This window comes from Phodopus roborovskii, unplaced genomic scaffold (genome assembly GCF_943737965.1).
Source record: "Phodopus roborovskii unplaced genomic scaffold, PHOROB, whole genome shotgun sequence".
Classification (NCBI taxonomy): domain Eukaryota; kingdom Metazoa; phylum Chordata; class Mammalia; order Rodentia; family Cricetidae; genus Phodopus; species Phodopus roborovskii.
The window spans coordinates 15,064,766-15,084,099 of NW_026126636.1; the positions used below are offsets into that span (position 1 = coordinate 15,064,766).

The 19,334-nt window shown below is 42.9% G+C and overlaps 1 protein-coding gene across 1 annotated transcript; it reads right to left on the bottom strand.

The window, feature by feature from the left end:
• Positions 1-6,328: 6,328 nt before the first annotated feature.
• Positions 6,329-15,370, bottom strand: LOC127238420 (natural cytotoxicity triggering receptor 1-like). The gene is given in 8 exon segments (XM_051207032.1): positions 6,329-7,619; positions 7,739-7,786; positions 10,617-10,667; positions 10,869-11,028; positions 11,030-11,148; positions 14,710-14,994; positions 15,189-15,224; positions 15,302-15,370. Coding segments are annotated over 8 exon segments (984 nt in total). The 5' UTR covers positions 15,336-15,370; the 3' UTR covers positions 6,329-7,368.
• Between the last annotated feature and the right edge of the window lie 3,964 nt (positions 15,371-19,334).

Consider the following 19,334-nt stretch of genomic DNA (forward strand, 5'->3'; position numbering starts at 1 on the left):
GCCATCATAAAGCCCTCATCTAGTAGCTGATGGAAACAGAAGCAGACACCCACAGCTAAACACTGAGCCAAACTCCTGGAATTCAGTTTCGGAGAGGGAGGAGTGATAAGAAAAAGGTGACAAGACCAGGCTACAGAAACCCACAGAGACAGCTGACCTGAACAAGGGGGAGTTAATGGACCCCCCCCAGACTGATAGCTGGGAAACCAGCATTGTACTGACTCAGACTCCCTGAACATGGGTCTCAGCTAGAAGGCCTGTGTAGTCTAAGGGACCTCTGACAGTGGAACCAAGATGTTTCCTTGGTGCATGAAAGGACTCTGGGAGCACATTCCCCATGGAGGGACACTCTCTTAGCCTAGAGGCAGGAGGGAGGGCCTAGACCCTACTCTAAATGACTTGACTTGACAGACTTTGATGATCCCTCCTGGAAGGCACCACCTTCCCCGTGGAGTGGGTGGGGAATGAGATGGGAGGGGGGTTGGGGGTCATGGGAGGGAGGGAAGGAGAGGGAACTGGGATCAATATGTAAAATAAGAAAAAATAATACTTATATAGAGAAAAAATTATATTCCAACTTCACAAAATCCAAATAACTGTTTATGATAACAAGTTACTACAGATGTTATAATACAATAAAACTCTGAGTAATCTTGAAGGAAACCACCAGTGATATAGGCATTTCGAGATTAACAGTCAAGATGCCAACCCACAACACTAATTCAGCCACTCAGCCTGTGGGCCCCGTCTCCAAAAATAAAAGAATCAGCAAAGAAAGTGGGGAGGAGTTGAGAGAGATTGTTATCAGCTCAGGACACCCCAAACCCAAGTTCTCAGCACAGAAAGTTTTATTTGCTCCTCAGGGACAGAGGGCAGGGAATAAGAGACCAAGACGGAGACAAGGGGGAGGGGGAAGGGAGCAAGGGAGCGGGGGGGGGGGGAGGCATATTTACCCTAGAGGAATAAAGACTGCCTCTGGACAGACAGGACACAGACATGGCTCATACACCAAGGGTGGTTTATAGACCCCACATTAGGACAAAGTGTTTAATTTTAAAAATTAATTAGTTTTTTACATTCCAATCCCAGTTTCCCCTCTCCCCTCTCCTCCTGCTCCCTCCATTCCTCTTTTCTTCTATCTGCTCCTTAGAGAGGGTGTGGCCTCCCCTAGGAAGTCTACTAAGTCTGTCCCATCATCTCTTTGAGGCAGGACCAAGGCACCCATCGACCCCCACACCCCTGTGTCTAGGTTGGGCAAGGTATCTCTCCATATAGGATGGGCTCCAATAAGTCAGTTTGTGCAATTAGTGTTAGATCTTGGACCCACCTCCAGTGGCCTCATACACTGTCCCAGTCACACCATTGTCACCTATATTAAGGGGATCTAGTTCAGTCTTTTGCAGGTTCCCCATTTGTCAGACCCGAGTCATTGATCTCTCATTGGCTTGAGCCAGCTGATTCTGTGTGCTTCACCATCATGGTCTTGACTCCTTTGTGAATATTATCGCTCCTCCCTCACTTTGATTGTACGCCAGGAGCTTGGCCCAATTGTTAGTTGTGGATTTCTCCATCTGTTTCTGTTTCAAGCTTCTCTAGGGTTGTGGACTGTAGGCTGGGTATCTTTGCTTTATGTCTGATATTCATTTATGAGTGAGTACATATTATATTTGTCTTTCTGGTTTTGGGTTACCTCAATCAGAATGTTTTTTTCTCTAGTTCTGTTCACTTCCTGAGAATTTTAGGATATCATTATTTCTTACCACTGTGTAGTACTTCATTGTGTAAATATACCACCTTTTCTTTATCCATTCTAGGTGAGGGGCATCTAGGTTGTTTTCAATATTTGGCTATTGTGAATAATGTTGACATGAATATAGTTGAACAAATGTCCTTGTGGTGTGAGTGTGCCTCGTTCAGGTATATGCCCAACAGTGCTATTACAGGGTCTTGAGGTAGGTTGATTCCCATTTTTCTGAGAAATTGTCATACTTATTTCCACTACAGCTGTACAAGTCTGCACTCCCACATGCCTTAAATGTCTTATGGGTCACTTTTATACTATGGTACAAGATAGAATTGCATATTGACATTATACATTTTATTTTAATATATGGTACATGCATGCATACATGCCCATTCGTGTGTTGGTGGACTACACTCTTGTGTCTGCATACAGAGGTCAGAGGTTGCCATAGGGATGTCTTTCTCAATCAATTGTTTACTATTCTGCCCCCACCCTAGTTTATTTTATTGTTTTGTGTACATGTATGCATGTGAACCACATCTGTGAGTGGTGCCTGTGGGAGCTCAGAATTGGGCATTAGATTCCTGGAACTGAAGTTACAGATGATTGTGAGTACCATGTGGGTGCTGAAAACAAAAACCTGAGTTCCGTGCAAGAGCATCAAGTGCCTTTAGCTGTCCGTCCATCCCCCCACTATCTTGCTCTTTGAGTCAGGATTCTCTCACTGATGCCCTGGAGATCAACATTTTGGTTTAAGTGGAAAGTGGCTGGCCAGCAATCTTCCTGGATCTTCCTGACTCCATCCCCAAGTACTAGCGCTATAAACCTGTATGCCATAGGGCTTTTATGTGTGTATTGGAGATTCAAACATTAGGACTAAAGTCCTAATGTTGGCATAGCAAGGGTTTTACACACTACGTTAAATCCCCTACCCCAGCATACTGGGTCTTGTTAGCCTATGCTAGCCTCAAACTTGCTATGTATCTAGGGATGGCTTTGAATTTCTGATCTTCCTACCTCCGTCTTCTACATTTGCTACCATACCCAGGCAGAGCTCCTGGAGGCCATATACTTAAGAGTATGTGGGCAGCACAAACTGTAGTTGATTGTTTAAAAGAAGGGCATAATTTGAGTGTGTAAGGAAGGGCAGATGGACCTGGGAGAAGTTTGGGTGAGAGGGTAGGATGCAACCAAAATATAAGAAATTCTCTAGAAGTAAAGAAAATGAGAACAGTAAGTAAAAACAAAGGAATAAGGTTGAGAGCAACTGAAGACAATAGGCACTGACCTATGGCTTCTGCAACCACACCTCTGTACACATGGACATGTGGGTTTACTTATGCCAGAGCACACCCCTTTCTAGGTAGAAGGCATATACTTCAGGGATAAAACGAATCGCATGATAAATTCATGACCAAGTGACATGGCACTGTGCATTCTATACTTTAATTCTACTAGCAGCATGATGGATTTACTTGTAGCAGAACCGCCTCTAGCACGTGGGGTACTCTTCACACTGCTATGTTAAGATGCCTCTGGTGTCATCTGAGAGGGACTTTCCTTATGTGATCACCATCCTATGTGTCCCACCACTGACCAAAGTGTTACACAGCATGTGATGTTCCATGGTATGAGCGACAGAGGCACACAAGGTCATCCCTAAAGGCATTTAACAAGCCTTGTGGAGGAACTTCCTGGAATCTGGAGTGAGTAACCACAGAACAGGATGGTTTGAGGGTGCATATACTTACCTCCAAGTCCATTGACTTGTTCACATTAAATATGCACCTTTCATTATTTTATTCATTTCCCCTCAGCTCTGCTGAGAAGCAATTATCAAAAAGGTAATATTCATGTTGGATAATGGGGTTGAATATACATATAAACTGAAATGTTACAACCAAATTGCTGAACACACCCATGACCTCGAAGTAGTTTTGTGGTAAGAATATTCCAGGTATATTTTAAGTATCTTTTGAAAATGGAAATTTGATTTCCCATGAAATATATTCTTATCATGGTTTCTCCTCTCCCAACTCCTCCCGGATTCTTCCTACCTCCCAACCTACCCAAATCCATACCCTTCCTTTCTCTCTCTCATTAGAAAAGAAGCCAGCACTTTCAAAATGAAATAAAAAGATGAAGATTAATGTAAAATAAAACTGAAACCAGAATAGGAAGAAACAAACAAAGCCAAATAAAATGTATAAGAGACACATAGATGCAGAGACAGGCACATTAGGAACACAGAAATCTCATTAAAAAAACACAAACCAGAAACCATAGTCTATAAGCAAAAGACCTGCAAGTAAAAACAAAACAAACTAAAAGCAAACTAAAACCTACCAAAGTATCTGGAGTTTACTTTGTGTTGACCGTCTACTACTAGACATGGGGCCTGACCTTAAGTGAGGTTTTTATACCCAGCGAGACTCTTTTGGCGACAACTAATTTTTTCCATTGTGAGCAGTTAAAATTTTGTGATAAGAACCTTTAAAATACATTTTAACGATCACATTGAAAGAGAAGTTCCATATAGTAATTGTAATTACTACACAATACAATGGGCCCCAGGACGTTCTCACCCTAAATAACTGGAATTTTGTACCCCATAGACCATCAACTTAATGATCTTCTCTACGGCGTACGGGAGGAGGTCCTTCTTTGCCTTTTGACTAGGTTCCTAACTTTGTTCTCTGTCCCTGTCCCTTGTCCTGGAATGCCAAATGCCTTTGCTGCCAAAATACTACAGAAAAACAAAGGTGGCTATGCAAGGGTGTGTGAGTGTGTACTGGGTACAGCAAAGGGTATCTGTGTGCGCCATGCAGAGGTTCCTGGTTCAGACTTGAGTTGGTGTGAAAATTCACTGAGACTTCCAGGCTGTAAGGACACCCCCATTTCTCCTCTCCTGTGTTAATTGGCGGTTGAAAGGCTGTGGGGAAGAAGGTCAGCTCCCGGTGTTGGCCTCCTGAGGAATCCTTCTGGGGTGGTTGGGTAAATTACACCTGTTACCTAGGCCATGCTTAGTGCTGGCTGCTGTGCCCAGGTGAGTCAAATGCATGCAAGTTAAGTGGAAAGTTACCCTTGCTTAAATGAGTCTCAGTGTTTAAGGAGGCCTGATTTGGAAATGCATTGAATGACAGAGAGGATAACACATGCATCCAGGACACAAACGTAAATCTTATGCAACAGTGACTGGCACATATCATCACAGATTTAATCCTGAGGCTGAACTATAATACCTTAAGATATTACATCACCTCTATAAACAAAGTGTGATTGATGCCATTTGTTAAAGGGGGATGCTTAGCCAGGCATGGTGGATCTTGTCTGTAAGCCCAGTACTCAAGAGGCTGAGTCAGGAGGATTGCGTTGAGGATTCGACTACAGCAAGACCCAAAAATAGGGGGTGAGGAAGGAAACAGGAGAGGTGTCTCTCAGGACAAAACCACGGTGTTTCCAAACTCAACCCACTGCTTGGCCTGACAGCTGGTAGGCTCAGGTATTGCAGTTTTGTTATCTGTGTGCTCCAAATGCCCCAGAGAACAGAAAGATCCCCTGGCACCACACTCTTGCTATGCTCAACACCACACCTGTTTCTGAGTCTCTGAAACACAGAATATTCTGGACCTGGGTTCCAGTGAAGGAAAAGCTGTTGCAAGTCACGGAAGGAGTTGTTGGGGATGTCTTCTCCAAGTCCACTACAACGTTTGCACAGAGAAGTTCTGAGCACTGGGGGATGAGATTTAGGTGGCTGAAGCGCCTGCCCAGCCAGAGTACTGAGCTTGGCGGAGGGTGTCAGGATTGAAACACTTAATAGACCACCACGAAGAGTGAAGAAGTTGCTGCCATTTATTACAGAGTAATGGGCTTATATACTCAAGCCAGGGAATGGGCTAAGCATAGGAGGAAATCATGCACCACCCACACCTTGGGTCAAGGCATGGACACTGCACACCTGAAAGTTAGGAGAACAACTTTGTTTGATCAACCTTGAGAGCATGGGAGTTCTACAGCTGGGTAGGGAGGAAGAGAGCTGTAAGGGACAAGTACTTACATTTCCCAATAGTCGGCCAAGTGCTTGCCTAGCATGCACAAAATGCTTGAGTACAGGAACAAGCTTGTAATGTCAGCATGCTAGAGCTAGAGGCAGGGGGGTCAGTTCAAAGACATCCTTAGCTATAGAGCAAGTTGAAGGCCAGGCTTGGCTACATGAGAACCTGCTTCAAAGAATCAAAATTGAGTTCAAACCCCATGTCTAATAAGTTTTTCCTGGAAAGGCATCCAAATAGTCATGTAAGGGGAGGAGGAAGCCACAGAGACACTCCCCAGAAGAGTAAATAGTCAATGGACTGTGGCTCATCTCTCCAAAGCCAGCGTCTACGCAGGCTCCCTGCATAGGTGTGGGGAAACACTCTTATAAGGTTGCCTTCCCAACGGAGCTCCGTGATTGGCCCCTGGGAATCAGTTCTGTCCCTGAGGAATTTCTATCTAGGAAAGGATAGGCAGAGACTGACCTCTACTCCAGCTGTATGCGGTTCCTAGCCACACCAGTTGTTTGCAATTTTGATTGCAGTTAGACTTGTCCATGCCAGGGTGGGTGTCATTTCACAGTGCTAATGTCCCAAGAGTCTGTTTTATGTGGCTGTCAAACATTAAAGAGTCATGAAAGCCAAAGGGGACTTGAGAGGGGGAAAGACAAGAGATAGTAATGGGAGAAACAAATTACAAGTAATTGTGTTTGCTCTCATAGGAATCTAGATTTATTTGTTTTAACATATGCATCTACAATCTTAGCATGTATGACTCTGTTTTGGTTTTAGCTTGGCTTGTTGGAATCCATGATGAGTTTTAGGATTTTTTTTTAGCTATAAAGCTGTTGGTCAGTTACTTATCAGCTATCTCTGTTTTAAATATTAACCCATTTCTATTAATCTAAGTATTTCCACGTGGTCTTATCTTACAGGAGAGAGGCCCCAGGTTCTTCTCTCTCCATCCTCCATCTTGAATCTCCTCCCTACTCCTTCTGGAATCCTTATTTGCTACAGGGTTCCTGCTTCATGGAAGAGTCTGCCAGACAGTCTACAGGACACAGAGAAAAATGACTAACAAACTTCCAGGGCAGGTGGACAGTTTAAACTTTCCTGCTTTGCTGAGGAGTCTGCCAGACACACTATGGCCTATAGGCTGAAGATGGAACATTACAGAAGAACTTCAGGTGACTGACCAGGCGAGTTGTCTCTGTCATTTCTAGAGTTTATATATTATCCTTCTGTGGTCTTTGAAGGAGCTGAAGACAGAAAGTTATGGTTATAGTTTTCCTTAGTTAGGATTAAAGATAAGTTACATATAGGGCGTTAGACTCACAAAGAAGAATAGATGATAGAATATTTTCTTTAAATCTTGCTAAATGTTAATGGAAAGACAAGAGTGGTTAAAAGTATAGCTTGGGGTAAATAAGCATTAAAGTACTTAAAGCTTAACAGAGACATCAAGAATCTGTCTACAGTAGAAACTGTAGGCTTCATCTCACCATGCCCTTTAGAATGCTTTGCTAAACTTGGTGACACTACCCCTTTATTCCTGCAATGACCACTTCCTTCCTCCAGGGGGCAGAATAGAGCTCATATGGCCCCAGGTCCAGGAATTGCCTTCAGTCCCCCCATAGAAATCGCATCCTTTTGTTCCTCTTCAAGAGAGCATTGCAGACTCAGTCTTCTTCTGCATTCCCAACTTGCTGATCTGTTGTTCCCCTCTTTATCCCTCTTCCTACTGAGCCAGTCTTCAGCCAAAAGACATATTAGAGCCGTCAGGACTATGCATGCCAGACCAATCCGAATGAGATTTTGGGTTGTATGATCCCAGAGGGCAGAGCCTGGAGTCAGAAGACAGAGTGGCTGCTGACAGAGGCTACACCCACCCCTCTTTCTCTTTGACATTCCTGCTTTACCCATCACCTTTCCCCAGAGTCTGTGCTTCTCGATGTTCACTTACCCTTCTGTAATCCTGATTCTTTGGTAGGAAGGTTGTCCTCCCAGTAAACTGAGGATAAGGAAAAGACGAAGGGATGAATGAACAGGTGCTGGATTCTTCCTTTGAAACAGTTCTTTTTCCCTATATGCCCCATGGCATCCTATGGCTTTCCAACATTGGTTCCCACCCAGAATTCCAAGTCCTAGGGGCTTCATATTGGCAATAGAGCAGACTAGTAAAGAGATGGATGTACTCAAGTGTGGATTCACCCATTGTACTAATAGAGATGTCTTCATGGCAGACAGTAACTCTGGGGAAGCCTTATGCTCCTCACTCATCCAATATAATTTCCTTCTCACATGAAGACAAATCCACAAACAGCATTTCCTTCACTGTCTGGAGCAAGCTGCCCCCATCCCCATCATCACTTCTGTGATGCTCTGTTTTAAATGTCAATTTGCCATGATGTAGAATTCTCTGAAAAGGGAGTTCCAGTGGGAAATTATTTAGATCAGTTTGGCCTGTGGGCATGTCTGTGTGGGATTGCTTTAATTACTATTTGATGTATGAAGATCCAGTCTATTATGGATGTCGCTGATGGGGGATGCCCTTCTGTATGTATGGTTATCTTATTGGTTGAAGAATAAAACACTGTTTGGCTAATAAAGGCAGGAAGATAGGCGGGACTAGGAGACAAGGAGAATTCTGGGAAAGGTAGGCAGAGAGGTAACTCAAAGAGATGCCGTGTAGCAGAGGAAGGAGTAACAGGTATGGATCCTTCTCTGGTAAGATAAGGTCATGTGGAAATATCTAGATTAATAGAAGTGGGTTAATAGGAAGACCTAGCCATTGGCCAACAGTTTTATAACTAATATAGCATTTGTGTGCTTATTTGGGGCTCAAGGGAAGCCTGGTCTGGTGGGACAAAAATCTCCAGCAACATGTCACCATTCCCTGGGCAGGGGTGTATGAATGTAGAACAGGAGGACACTTGACAAGAGCAGAAATAAGTAGCATGGATGTATTTGTTTTTCTCTGTGCTTGGCTGTGGATGTAATGTAACTAGCTGCCTGAGTTCTTGCCATGACTTCCTCTAAGAGATGACCAAATCAACCTTTTCATTTTCCATTTGCTTTTTAGGCAGGGTGTCTTATCACAGCATCAGAAATTTAATTCTCACTGGAGAATTACTGTAATGGAGGCCTGTAGTTGCTCAAGGTGGAATGCTTTACCGTGAATGAGCTTTATCACACTCCTCTTCCCAAGGATTAGGGATTATTGTGGAAGGGGTGTGGTGGAAAGACTTCAAGAGCCAGAGGTGGGGGATGACTGCAGTGAACTAGCTTCTTCTGACCACAACAGGGGATGTGCACATACAAACTCATAAGTATGATGTTACCATTCGTAAGACCTGTACAAGCTCAAGCTAGATCAAATCCCAACCTGGAGAGAGGAGGTATGTGTGAAGCCCCATCCCTGGATGAGGAACCGTTGGCATTTGATGGCTGCTGGTGGAGGAAGAATAGATTCTTTTATGTTTTTGTTCCCTTGTAGATTGACCATACTCTTGTGGAAGGTTACACAACCAAGAGATATGGAGAGCACAAATTGTGTTTAATGAGTTTTTTTTTTTTTCTAAAGAAGCCACAAAAATTGTGTGATGGGGGATGTCATTCTGTAAATATGTTTCTCTTATTGGTTAATGAACAAAGCCTTGTTGGCCAATAGGAGAGCAAGATAGGCGGGACTAGGAGACAAGGAAGATTCGGGGATAGGTAGTAGTATTCAATATGTAGGACCAAGAGAACAGAACTCCAGATCCTCTCTCCAGTAAGCAAAGACCATGTAGAAATACTCAGATGGATAGAAATGGGTTAATATTTAAGACAGCACTAGCCAATAAGATGCTAGTAACAGGTCAACAGCTTTATATCTAATACATTGTCTCTGTGTGTTATTTGGGGCTGTCATGGCTCTGGGACCAGGTTGGTGGGAAGACAACCAGAAACAATTGTGTAGTGAGGGTTTGAATATGATCAAAACATTGTATGAAATTCTCAAAGAATTAATACAAATTTGAAAACTGAAGTTAAACTAGCCCACACAGCTGTTTTCACCCCAGTGGCCTCACTACAGTTCCATATCATTCAGTTCACCTTCCTTCCTGAAGCTGTGTTTACATGTCTATGGATCTCTTTCCATCTGTACCTCCAAGTATTTGCCCAGTTGTTGTTGTTGTTTTAATCTCAGATGCTTCCCACTCTGGGAAACCATCTTTCATATTTCTGCCTTCCCTCCTGACCAATTTAATGCATTATCTTTTCCTACATCAATGCTTCCCCTTTATGCTATAGATAAAACATTTATCCTTTTTGACTTGACTGTTGGTTTGTTTTTTATTGCTGGGATATAAGCTTCTCTCTAAAGGTAAGGGTGTTTGGCTGACCGACTCTGCAACAGCTGCTAGAAGGTACTGTGGATTAAAGGAATGTTATGAGTAAATAACACATTTTTAGTGTCATTTGATCTTTCCTATGGTGTGTGTGTGTGTGTGTGTGTGTGTGTGTGTGTGTGCACTCATGCATATAGGTTATATGCATATAGGTATGCATATAGGTCAGAGGTCAACATTGGATGCCTTTTGCAAATCCTCTCCATCTTAATTTTTGAGACAGAGTCTTTTACTAAACCTTGAAATCATTGATTCAACTGGACTGGCTTGCCATTGAGCACCAGGGTTTCCCTCTCCCTCTCTCTCCCTAGCACCAGGATTACAGGCATAGGTTACCATGCCTGGATTTTACATGGGTGCTGTGGTTCTGACTTGGGTCCTCAGTGTAAGTGCTTTACCAGTAGCTAATTGCCCAGCTCCCTTCTGGTGGGTTTGGAAGTGACTCACCAAGAGAAGAAGTAGGGTCTGTGGGTACAAGGCCGGTGTTCCCCTCATCTCCTAGAAATAGAAAACAATTTTAAAAAGGATTTTAGGTCTCCTCCTGTATCCTTTATTCCTTCACCTGTCTCTGCCCCTCTGGTATTCCTGAGTGGCTAGTTGGATCTCCAAGAAGCGGAGAACTCTTTGCTATCTTTTGAAAATCACTGTCAAGGGTATCCTCTGGAACTGTGCTTAAGATACAGGTGAGAATATCCTTACCTGGGATGAGTAGTGTCACAGGCTCACTGGGGAAAGACCATGCATGGTGGTTGTAAGAGCCAAAACATCTGTATGTCCCTCTGTGGGCTCTGGTCATAGGGCCCATGGGGAACTCTGCTTTCTTGTTCCCATGTCCTTGCTGGACATGGTTGGGTTCTCTCCTCCTTGAGAAGAAAGAACTTGCTTGTCCCACCTTCCAGAAGGCAGGAGAAGGTCACATTCTCCCCCAAGGTTACATCAGGCCCTGGATGAACGCTGAGGTTGGGCGTGTCATACATACCTGTGGGAGAAGCAGGGCTGATAAATACAGAACATTGTCACATCCCCAATTCCTCAGTCTTCTTCTCTTCCTCTGTGACCAGACATCACTCTTTGGAATCTGGGCTCCTTATGCGTGCTTGTCACAGATAGATCCATTTTCCTTCACGACTAAGGAATTTGGGCCTAGCTTCTGCATCTCTACCTATGGCTCCGAGCTTGGTCCTCAGGACCCAAACCACTACTGTCACTTAGAAGGCTGAATATGTTTTGTTCCTACCTGGAATATCAGAAACCCAGGGACAGGATAGACTTTTACATTTTAAAAATTAGTATTTATTCTTTCCAAACTACCAAATTCCCAAATATTGTGTATAAATGTTTGTTTTCATTTAATTGGACTTTGTTATATAAAATTAAATAAAAAATACTCTATATGCATAAAAAAATTAGTATTTATTTTTGAGATTATAATATGATCATACCATCTCCCTGTCCCTGCTCTCTCTCCAAAACATCCTTGCTCACTTTCAGATTTGTGGTATACTTTTTAAATTAATTGTTGTTACATATCTGTATATAAATACATATAAACACACACACACACACACACACATTCCTAAATACATGAGTACAACCTGTTCAGTCTGTATACTATTACTTGTTTGTATGTTTTCGGAGTGGACCATTGCACACGGGCTAACAGATTGGTGTGCTCTTTGCTGGCTAAGACTTTCTCCTGGTGTCGTCATTCCTTAGGTTGGCTTTAGTGTAGGGTAGAGGCCTCCTGGGCTTTCTCCTGCCCTAAAGATATCTCTTTTCCTTGGAGGAGGGAGCTGGGAAGGTGGCTCAGTTGGTAAAGCCCTGAGTTTGATCCTTGGGTCTGGGTTTGATCTGTAGTATACACACAGAAATCAGGCATGGTGGTGTATGACTGTGATGCCACTGCCAGACAGGCAGGGATAGGGAGATTTGTTGGTCACCCGACCTAGTGCATGTACGTGGTGAGTTCCAGATCCCAACAAGATAACTCAGGTGAACAGCTCCTGGAAAATGACACCTGAGATTGTCCTCTGGCTTTCACATGCACACACACGCATGCACTCACATGCACAGGCACACACACACACACACACACACACACATGTGCACACATGCACACAAGCACACATGTGCGTGCACACACACATGCACACACACACCCCTCTTCACACATGAACTTGCACATACTTGTTCAGAGTCATTAAACATATGACACTGCTACAAACCATTAGTAGCCTTCACTTCTAGAATGTTTTCTTCTCAAAACCAGAAACCTTTAAACTATTAAATAATGCCCTTTCTGCCTTCCCAAGATCTGGCAACTATCCTTCTACATTTTTTTTTTGTCTCTATGAATTGCACTATTCCAGGTAACTCAATTAAGTGCAATCAGACATTATTTGTCCTTCTGTGACCGGTTAGTCTCCATTTTCTTAACATCCTCAGGGTTACAGCTAAACACTAAGCTGAATTCCTGGAATCCAGTTGTAGAAGGAGGAGTGATAAGAAAAGGGGTCAAGACCAGGCTACAGAAACCTACAGAGACAGCTGACCTGAACAAGGAGGAGCTCATGAACCCCCAGACTGATAGCTGGGAAACCAGCATTGGATCAACTCAGACCCCCTGAACTTGGGTCTCAGTCAGAAGGCCTGGGCAGTCTAAGGGACCTGTGACAGTGGAGCCAGGATGTATCCCTGGTGCAGGAAAGGACTTTGGGAGCACATTCCCCATGGAGGGATACTCCCTTAGCCTAGAGACAGGAGGGAGGACCTAGTCCCTACTCCAAATGACTTGACAGATTTTGATGATCCCTCCTGGAAGGCATCACCCTACCTGTGGAGTGGGGGGGGGGAATGGGATATGAGGGTGGTGGTGGGAGGGAGGAAGGAAGAGGGAAATGGGATCGACATGTAAAATAAAAATAAATTAAAAAAATAAAAATAAAAAATGCCCTTCCGGGATAGTGAGATCAACAACTAACTTATCCACCATCATGGAGCTCTCATCTAGTACCTGTTGGAAACAGAAGCAAACACCCACAACTAAACACTGAGCTGAACTAGAATCCAGATGCAGAGAGGGAGGACAAGACCAGCCTGCAGAAACACACAGAGAGAGCTGACCTGAACAAGGAGGAGCTAACGGCCCCCAGACTGATAGCTAGGAATCCAGCATTGGACTGACTCAGGCACCCCTGAATATGGGTCTCAGCCAGAAGGACTGAGCAGTCTAAGGGACCTCAGACAGTGGAGCCAGGATGTATCCCTGGTGCACTAAAGGACCTTGTGAACATATCCCCCGTGGAGGGATAACTGCCTTAATCTAGAGACAGGAGAGAAGTCCTAGTCCCTACTTCAAATGACTTGACAGATCTACATGACCCCACCTGGATGGCATTGCACATGTGGAATTGGGGTGGGGGATGGGAGGGGAGGGTGGTCAGGGTGCATGTGAGGGGGCAGAAAGGGGGTAAAAGGGAGGGAGGGAATGAAGGAGGGAGGGAGAGGGAACTGGGGTTGATATGTAAAATAAAAAATAAATAAATAAAAAAAGAAAAAATATATAAAGAAAACCTTCACCAGTAAATAAAAAAAAAAAATCCTCAGGGTTCAGCTGCATCATAATGTGTGCCAGAAATTTCTTCCTTTGCAAGACAGAGTAATATCCCACTGTATGGATATACCACATTTTGTTCATCCAGTTATTCACTAAGAGACGCTATTGTTATTACTTCCTTTCAGCTACTGGTTTATTTATTTCGTTTCTCTATTTTTCCCTCGGTGTGATTGTGTGTGGTATGTGTTGTGTGTGTTCCTATGCGTATTTAAGTGTGTGTACCTGTAGCCCATGTGTGGAGGCTGGAGGTGGGTGCCCTGTTCTATCCCTCTTCATCTTATTCCCTTGAGACAGAGTCTCACCCAACCCACAGCGAGGCTGGTGTCTATGAAGCCCTGAAATCGGGTTGGCATTCCCTGCCCAGTTCTAGACTCACATGACTTTTTAATATGGTTTCTGGGGATTGAATTCAGGTTATCATGCTTGAGAACAGCAAGCTCTCTTATTCACGAGCCATCTAACCAGCCACCTTTTGACTATCATGACTAATGCCAGTGTGCGAGGGATCTGTGTTGTTACAAGGCCTCCAGGTGTTTTTCAAGCGTGATTACATTTGAGAACCATGCACGTGGCTATGTTTTCAGATGAAACTCCATCAGGGGCCAACCTCTTGCTACCCAGCTTAGATTCTCTTGCCCACCAGTCCTTAGTCATACCCCAGCACACAGTGACCCATTACAGAAACATCTTTCAGAGGTCTTGATCTAAGACACATTAATGTGCAGGGAGAGAGAGCTGATTCTGAAGTTTTACCCTTATAGGATGTGGCTATGATTGGACAACATCCCCTGATTTCCAGCCAAGATAAGCAGTGTGGTGCTTAAAGAGTTTTTTTTTTTTTTTTTTAATTTTGGTATTTGCAAACACTGGCACTCCCCTGATTCATACCAAGGCGACGCTACATCTAAAAACCAAGACACTCACCAGTAACTACCAGCACCAGGAGTTCGCTGTGTTCCGACAGAAGCTCCCCGCTCTGATAGAAGCAGTAGTATCTCCCTGCAGTGTTTGAGGTCATTTGTGGGATGAAGAACTTAGCTTTACTCACTGATGTACGTGGCTTTGGTTTCTCCAAGGCGAAAAAGCTTCCTTCAAAGTACAGTTGGTACGCTGAAGCACTCTGAGGCCCCTGGCACCAGATGTTCACGGGGGTTCCCTTTGTGACCCTGCTACTAGGTTTGGCCCAGATGATGGGTTTCGGGAGAGTCTCTGACAAACAAACCAGAAGCACAAGTCCCAGGTGAGCCATTACCTGACTCCACTGCCCGCCCGCAGTCACCAGCTCGAGGCCATCCCAGTGAAGCAGAATGCCTGCCGCTCGCTGGCTATCTCTGGGTGTTCTCAGATGGGCCTCTGAGATAAACCCCTAAGAATGACCCTGAGCCTCTCAAGGCAGGACTTACGTTTTCCTGTGTTGATCCTCTGGCTCAGACATAGCTCTGGGAAACAACAATAACACTATAAGGTCTCCCCGAATCCTGCTCTTGATGCCATCCCCCTTTTATGAAGGACTTACCCATGCAGAGTAGGGCAGCGAGGATTGACAGCATGCCACTGGCAAGGCCAAAGCTCTACCGCGTCTGTGGACTGAGTCCAGTGGGTGACTGCGATGCATAGGATGTGGTGGGCGAGCCCCGACACCAATCACTATGGGACTTTTGCACATTTCTTTTCTTTTAAACAGAAAGATTCACAGCTTTCCCCTCAACACTGACCTCGGGCTTCAGGGGAAGATGTGGTTCACACAACACGTTTAACCATTTTGAGTCTGAAATCCATTTCTGGGCCAACCTATAAATTCATTCAGAGATGGCATGGGGGAGATGTATACATTTTCATAAATATCCCCCAATGTTTGTTTCCTTTTTTTCTATACAGAAATATAATGCAAATGGTCTATTTGTAGTCTCAGTCCAATTAAAGATTAAAAGCTGGCTTTGGAGTTGGAGCATGGCTCTCTCCTTCTGTAAATCCAGGCATGCTTGTTAAAGTAAAATATAAAAATCTCTGGTGTCGGAACAGCCATCTTATGTAGAACAGAAGAAAAACAAATATTAGGACTGTGGTATCGCTACTAATCTCATAATTTTGTCATGATATTGATGGTCATATAGAGTACTAACTGATTCTAGAAGAAGGGTCTCATCTTCTTTCATGTACATGATTTCAGGTCTGAGACTTTCAGTGTTCTACAGTGAACCACAGCCATGCCTAACAACGCCTTTGGCAATTTCACCAGGACTATCACAACACCATTATGCTGAACAATGCTAACTAAAGATCAGCTTTGGAGTACAAACTGCTCATAACAATTTCGAGGTGACTTGCTGAGATGACCCAGCCTAACAGACACTGCTCAGAACAATTTCAAGGTGGCTAGTTATCCAGCCTCATAGACTACATTAGTCAGGATTTGAAACAAGTACTTGCTCATTATGCAGAGATGGAACAACAAATGCTCCCCTAAAAATGTCATCACCCCCAAACAGCAGGAAGTAACTCTAAGAACAGGATACCCTCATTTTTAAGAGGTGGGGTGGATGGTTTTTGGTCACTCATTGGTTATAGATATTTGTCATTGTTTAGGGGGATTGGTTACAAAATGTTGTTGCTTATGATCAGGAAGAAAATTGAGTAAAGGTGTTCCAGTTTTTGTTTAAAAAAAAAAAAAAGGAATCTAGATATGATAGTTTAGATAAAAAGGGTAGATTATTGAATCTACTCTGAAAAAGAATAAAGGGAGGCTATAGATATGATAAGATGAAAAGGTAGATTACTGAATCTACTCTTAAAAAGCAACTAATAGTTTTAAATATTTTACATAATCCTGGATTTTTACATATTGTATACAAATGTTGTATACCGATACGAATTTAAGATTGATTTTGCTAAAACATACTGTACATACATTTCCGTATTTTTCAAGGCATTGTATCTATACAGCTCATTTAACAATGCAATACAAACTTCTAGCCCTTGAAAAGTTATCATCAACTATATAGCACTATAAGGAAATGTAGTTTAGTAATTAGTCTACTATTACAATCAATTAGGTATGCTTACAGGGCCAAACAGATATCTTAGAAAGACAGGTCATCTTCAAACACTTCAGAGATCTACAGAATATGGCATTTAACATGTTTTAATGACTTAGGTTCTTTTTTGTGACAGTGAGACATGTCTGCTCCTGGCGGTACAGATATACGTTGGAGATGATGGGCATCAAAGGAACTCCACATGAAGTTTGCTTGTTTCCTTTCTTTGTGACTAAGGTAAGCCACTGGGCAAGAAAGTGCCCTTGACTCAACTGCTGACACTATGCTGTCCAAATTGGACAAACAGGACACCAAAAAGAGTGAATGCAAACCTTGCCGAGACAAGGCGGTCCAGTCCTTCAGATTACCATGGTTCACAGAAATGTCTGCAAGATATGCTAGGCCTATAGGCCAAAGATGCATACCCCAATGTTGTAGATCAATCTTGGCTGACCGTGTAGGCATCCAGCTGTCGCTTGTTCACACTTCCTGTTTACTCAGTTAATATTATTTCCTTCTTGGTTCTCTGAGGGAGTTGAAGGCTAAATAGTGTAGTTATAGTTTTCCCTGTTTATCAGAATCAGTAAAGAATCTCACTATAGATGTATTAAGTGTAATATGTGTAAAAGATATAAAAGACAATTTGATAATGCAAATTAGAATAGAAAGTAAATTAAATACAAGACTTTGGAGTCATCAAGAAAGAATAGATATGGAATATTTTCTCTGAATTTGTTTAATGCTAACGGACCAGACATTGTTGATGTACTTATTGCCTGCATATATTTTATGCATTATTGTACTTATTGTATATAACTTTCCTATATTAGTTATAACTTTAAAAATTTTAGACATAAAGGGGGATATGTGGTAAAATCTTGTTTGTACAAATAAAGTCTGTCTGGGGGGTCAGAGAATGGGGCTTGCCACTAGCTAACCATAGAGGTCTGGAGGTCTGTATAGATAGACAGGGAGTGAGGTAGCTGGGCAGAAACAGGATATAAGTAGGGAGAAACTGGAACTCACTCTCTTGTCTGCTGAGATGCTTATGAGGTAAGGTATGGCGGTGGTTTGCTCCTTCTCTCTGATTTTCAGCATTTTCTTCTATATCTGACTCTCACTTTTTATTACTTAGACCAATTAAGAAGGACTGGAGGTTTCCTAACATGTGGATTTTAACCTTTGTATTTCTGTGTGCAACATGCATGCGTTTGGATTTGATCATTGATTTAATAAGAAAGGAACACTAATTCAATATTAAAACATTGACTATCTTATTCCAGGAAAATACTATTATTGTATTTTTTTCATGTATGTGTGTGGTGTGCATATGCATGTTTATGTATGCCTGTATGTGTTGGACAAGTGTTCATGTGGGGTTCTGAAGTTGATGTCATGAATCATCTTTGATTGGTCACTCTTACACCTTACTCACAGAGAGGCAGGGTCTCTCAATAAAACTCAGAGCTCACCAATTTGTTGAATCTTTTCAGACAACTTGTTCTGGAGAATCCTTGTTTCTGCATTCCAAGGCTGGAATTACAAGTGGGCTTCCAAGCCCGTCTGACATTTAATATGGGTTTTAGGGAGCTGGGGTCAGGTCTTCACACTAACATTGCAGGCATTTTAATCATTGAGCTATATCTCCAACCCTTACTAGGTGTGTGTGTGTGTGTGTGTGTGTGTGTCTGTCTGTCTGTCTGTCTGTCTCTCTCTCTCTCTCTCTCTGTGCAAGCACATATCAACCTATTTTTGGATACAATGTCCCTCAAGAGCCAGGACCTTGCCAAGTTCAGGATCTTGCTAAGTAGGTTAGGTTGGCTGACCCCTAAATTCTAGGTATCCATGTCTTACCTCCTCATCACAGTCATTATAAGAGTGTGTTACCACACTTGGCTTTTATGTTTTTAAGATTTCAGTGTGTGGATGTGTGCACATGAGTTTAGTAAATTTAGCTGCCAGAAGAGGACATAAGAGTCCCTGGAGCTGGAATGGTAGGTGGTTGTGATCATTCTGACATGGGTGCTCTTAACTGCTGAGCCATCTATCTGCCCAGCTTTTGCCTGGCTTTAATTTCTATGTGGCTTTTGTGGATTTCACTGACATCCTCATACTTGTAAGGTAAGCATTTTACTGACTTATTGGTTAGATTGTTTGCTCTTTCTCCTCTGTTAATGTTGGGGTTTGCTGCTTTACTATATTGGATATCATGGATTTCTTCCCATCTTGTTTATCTCTTCCTCTCATGAACATTATTATTTTCTGTATCATTGCAACCAAGAGTATCATTCTTCCTCCTATGTGCATGATGCTAATGCCATCACCTTCTATGTGGCTCGCTTGTGGTCATGACCAGCCTTAGTTTGTGTTTATCTTGAAATGTCCTTACTTCCTTTTCAATTTTATGGCACAACTTTGCTGGGTGTAAGCATTAGCTTAGTGAATTGCTTTCATGTCTTGAAATACAACATCCCAATTTTGTTCTGCCTTTTAGGGTTTCTGAGGGAAATGGCG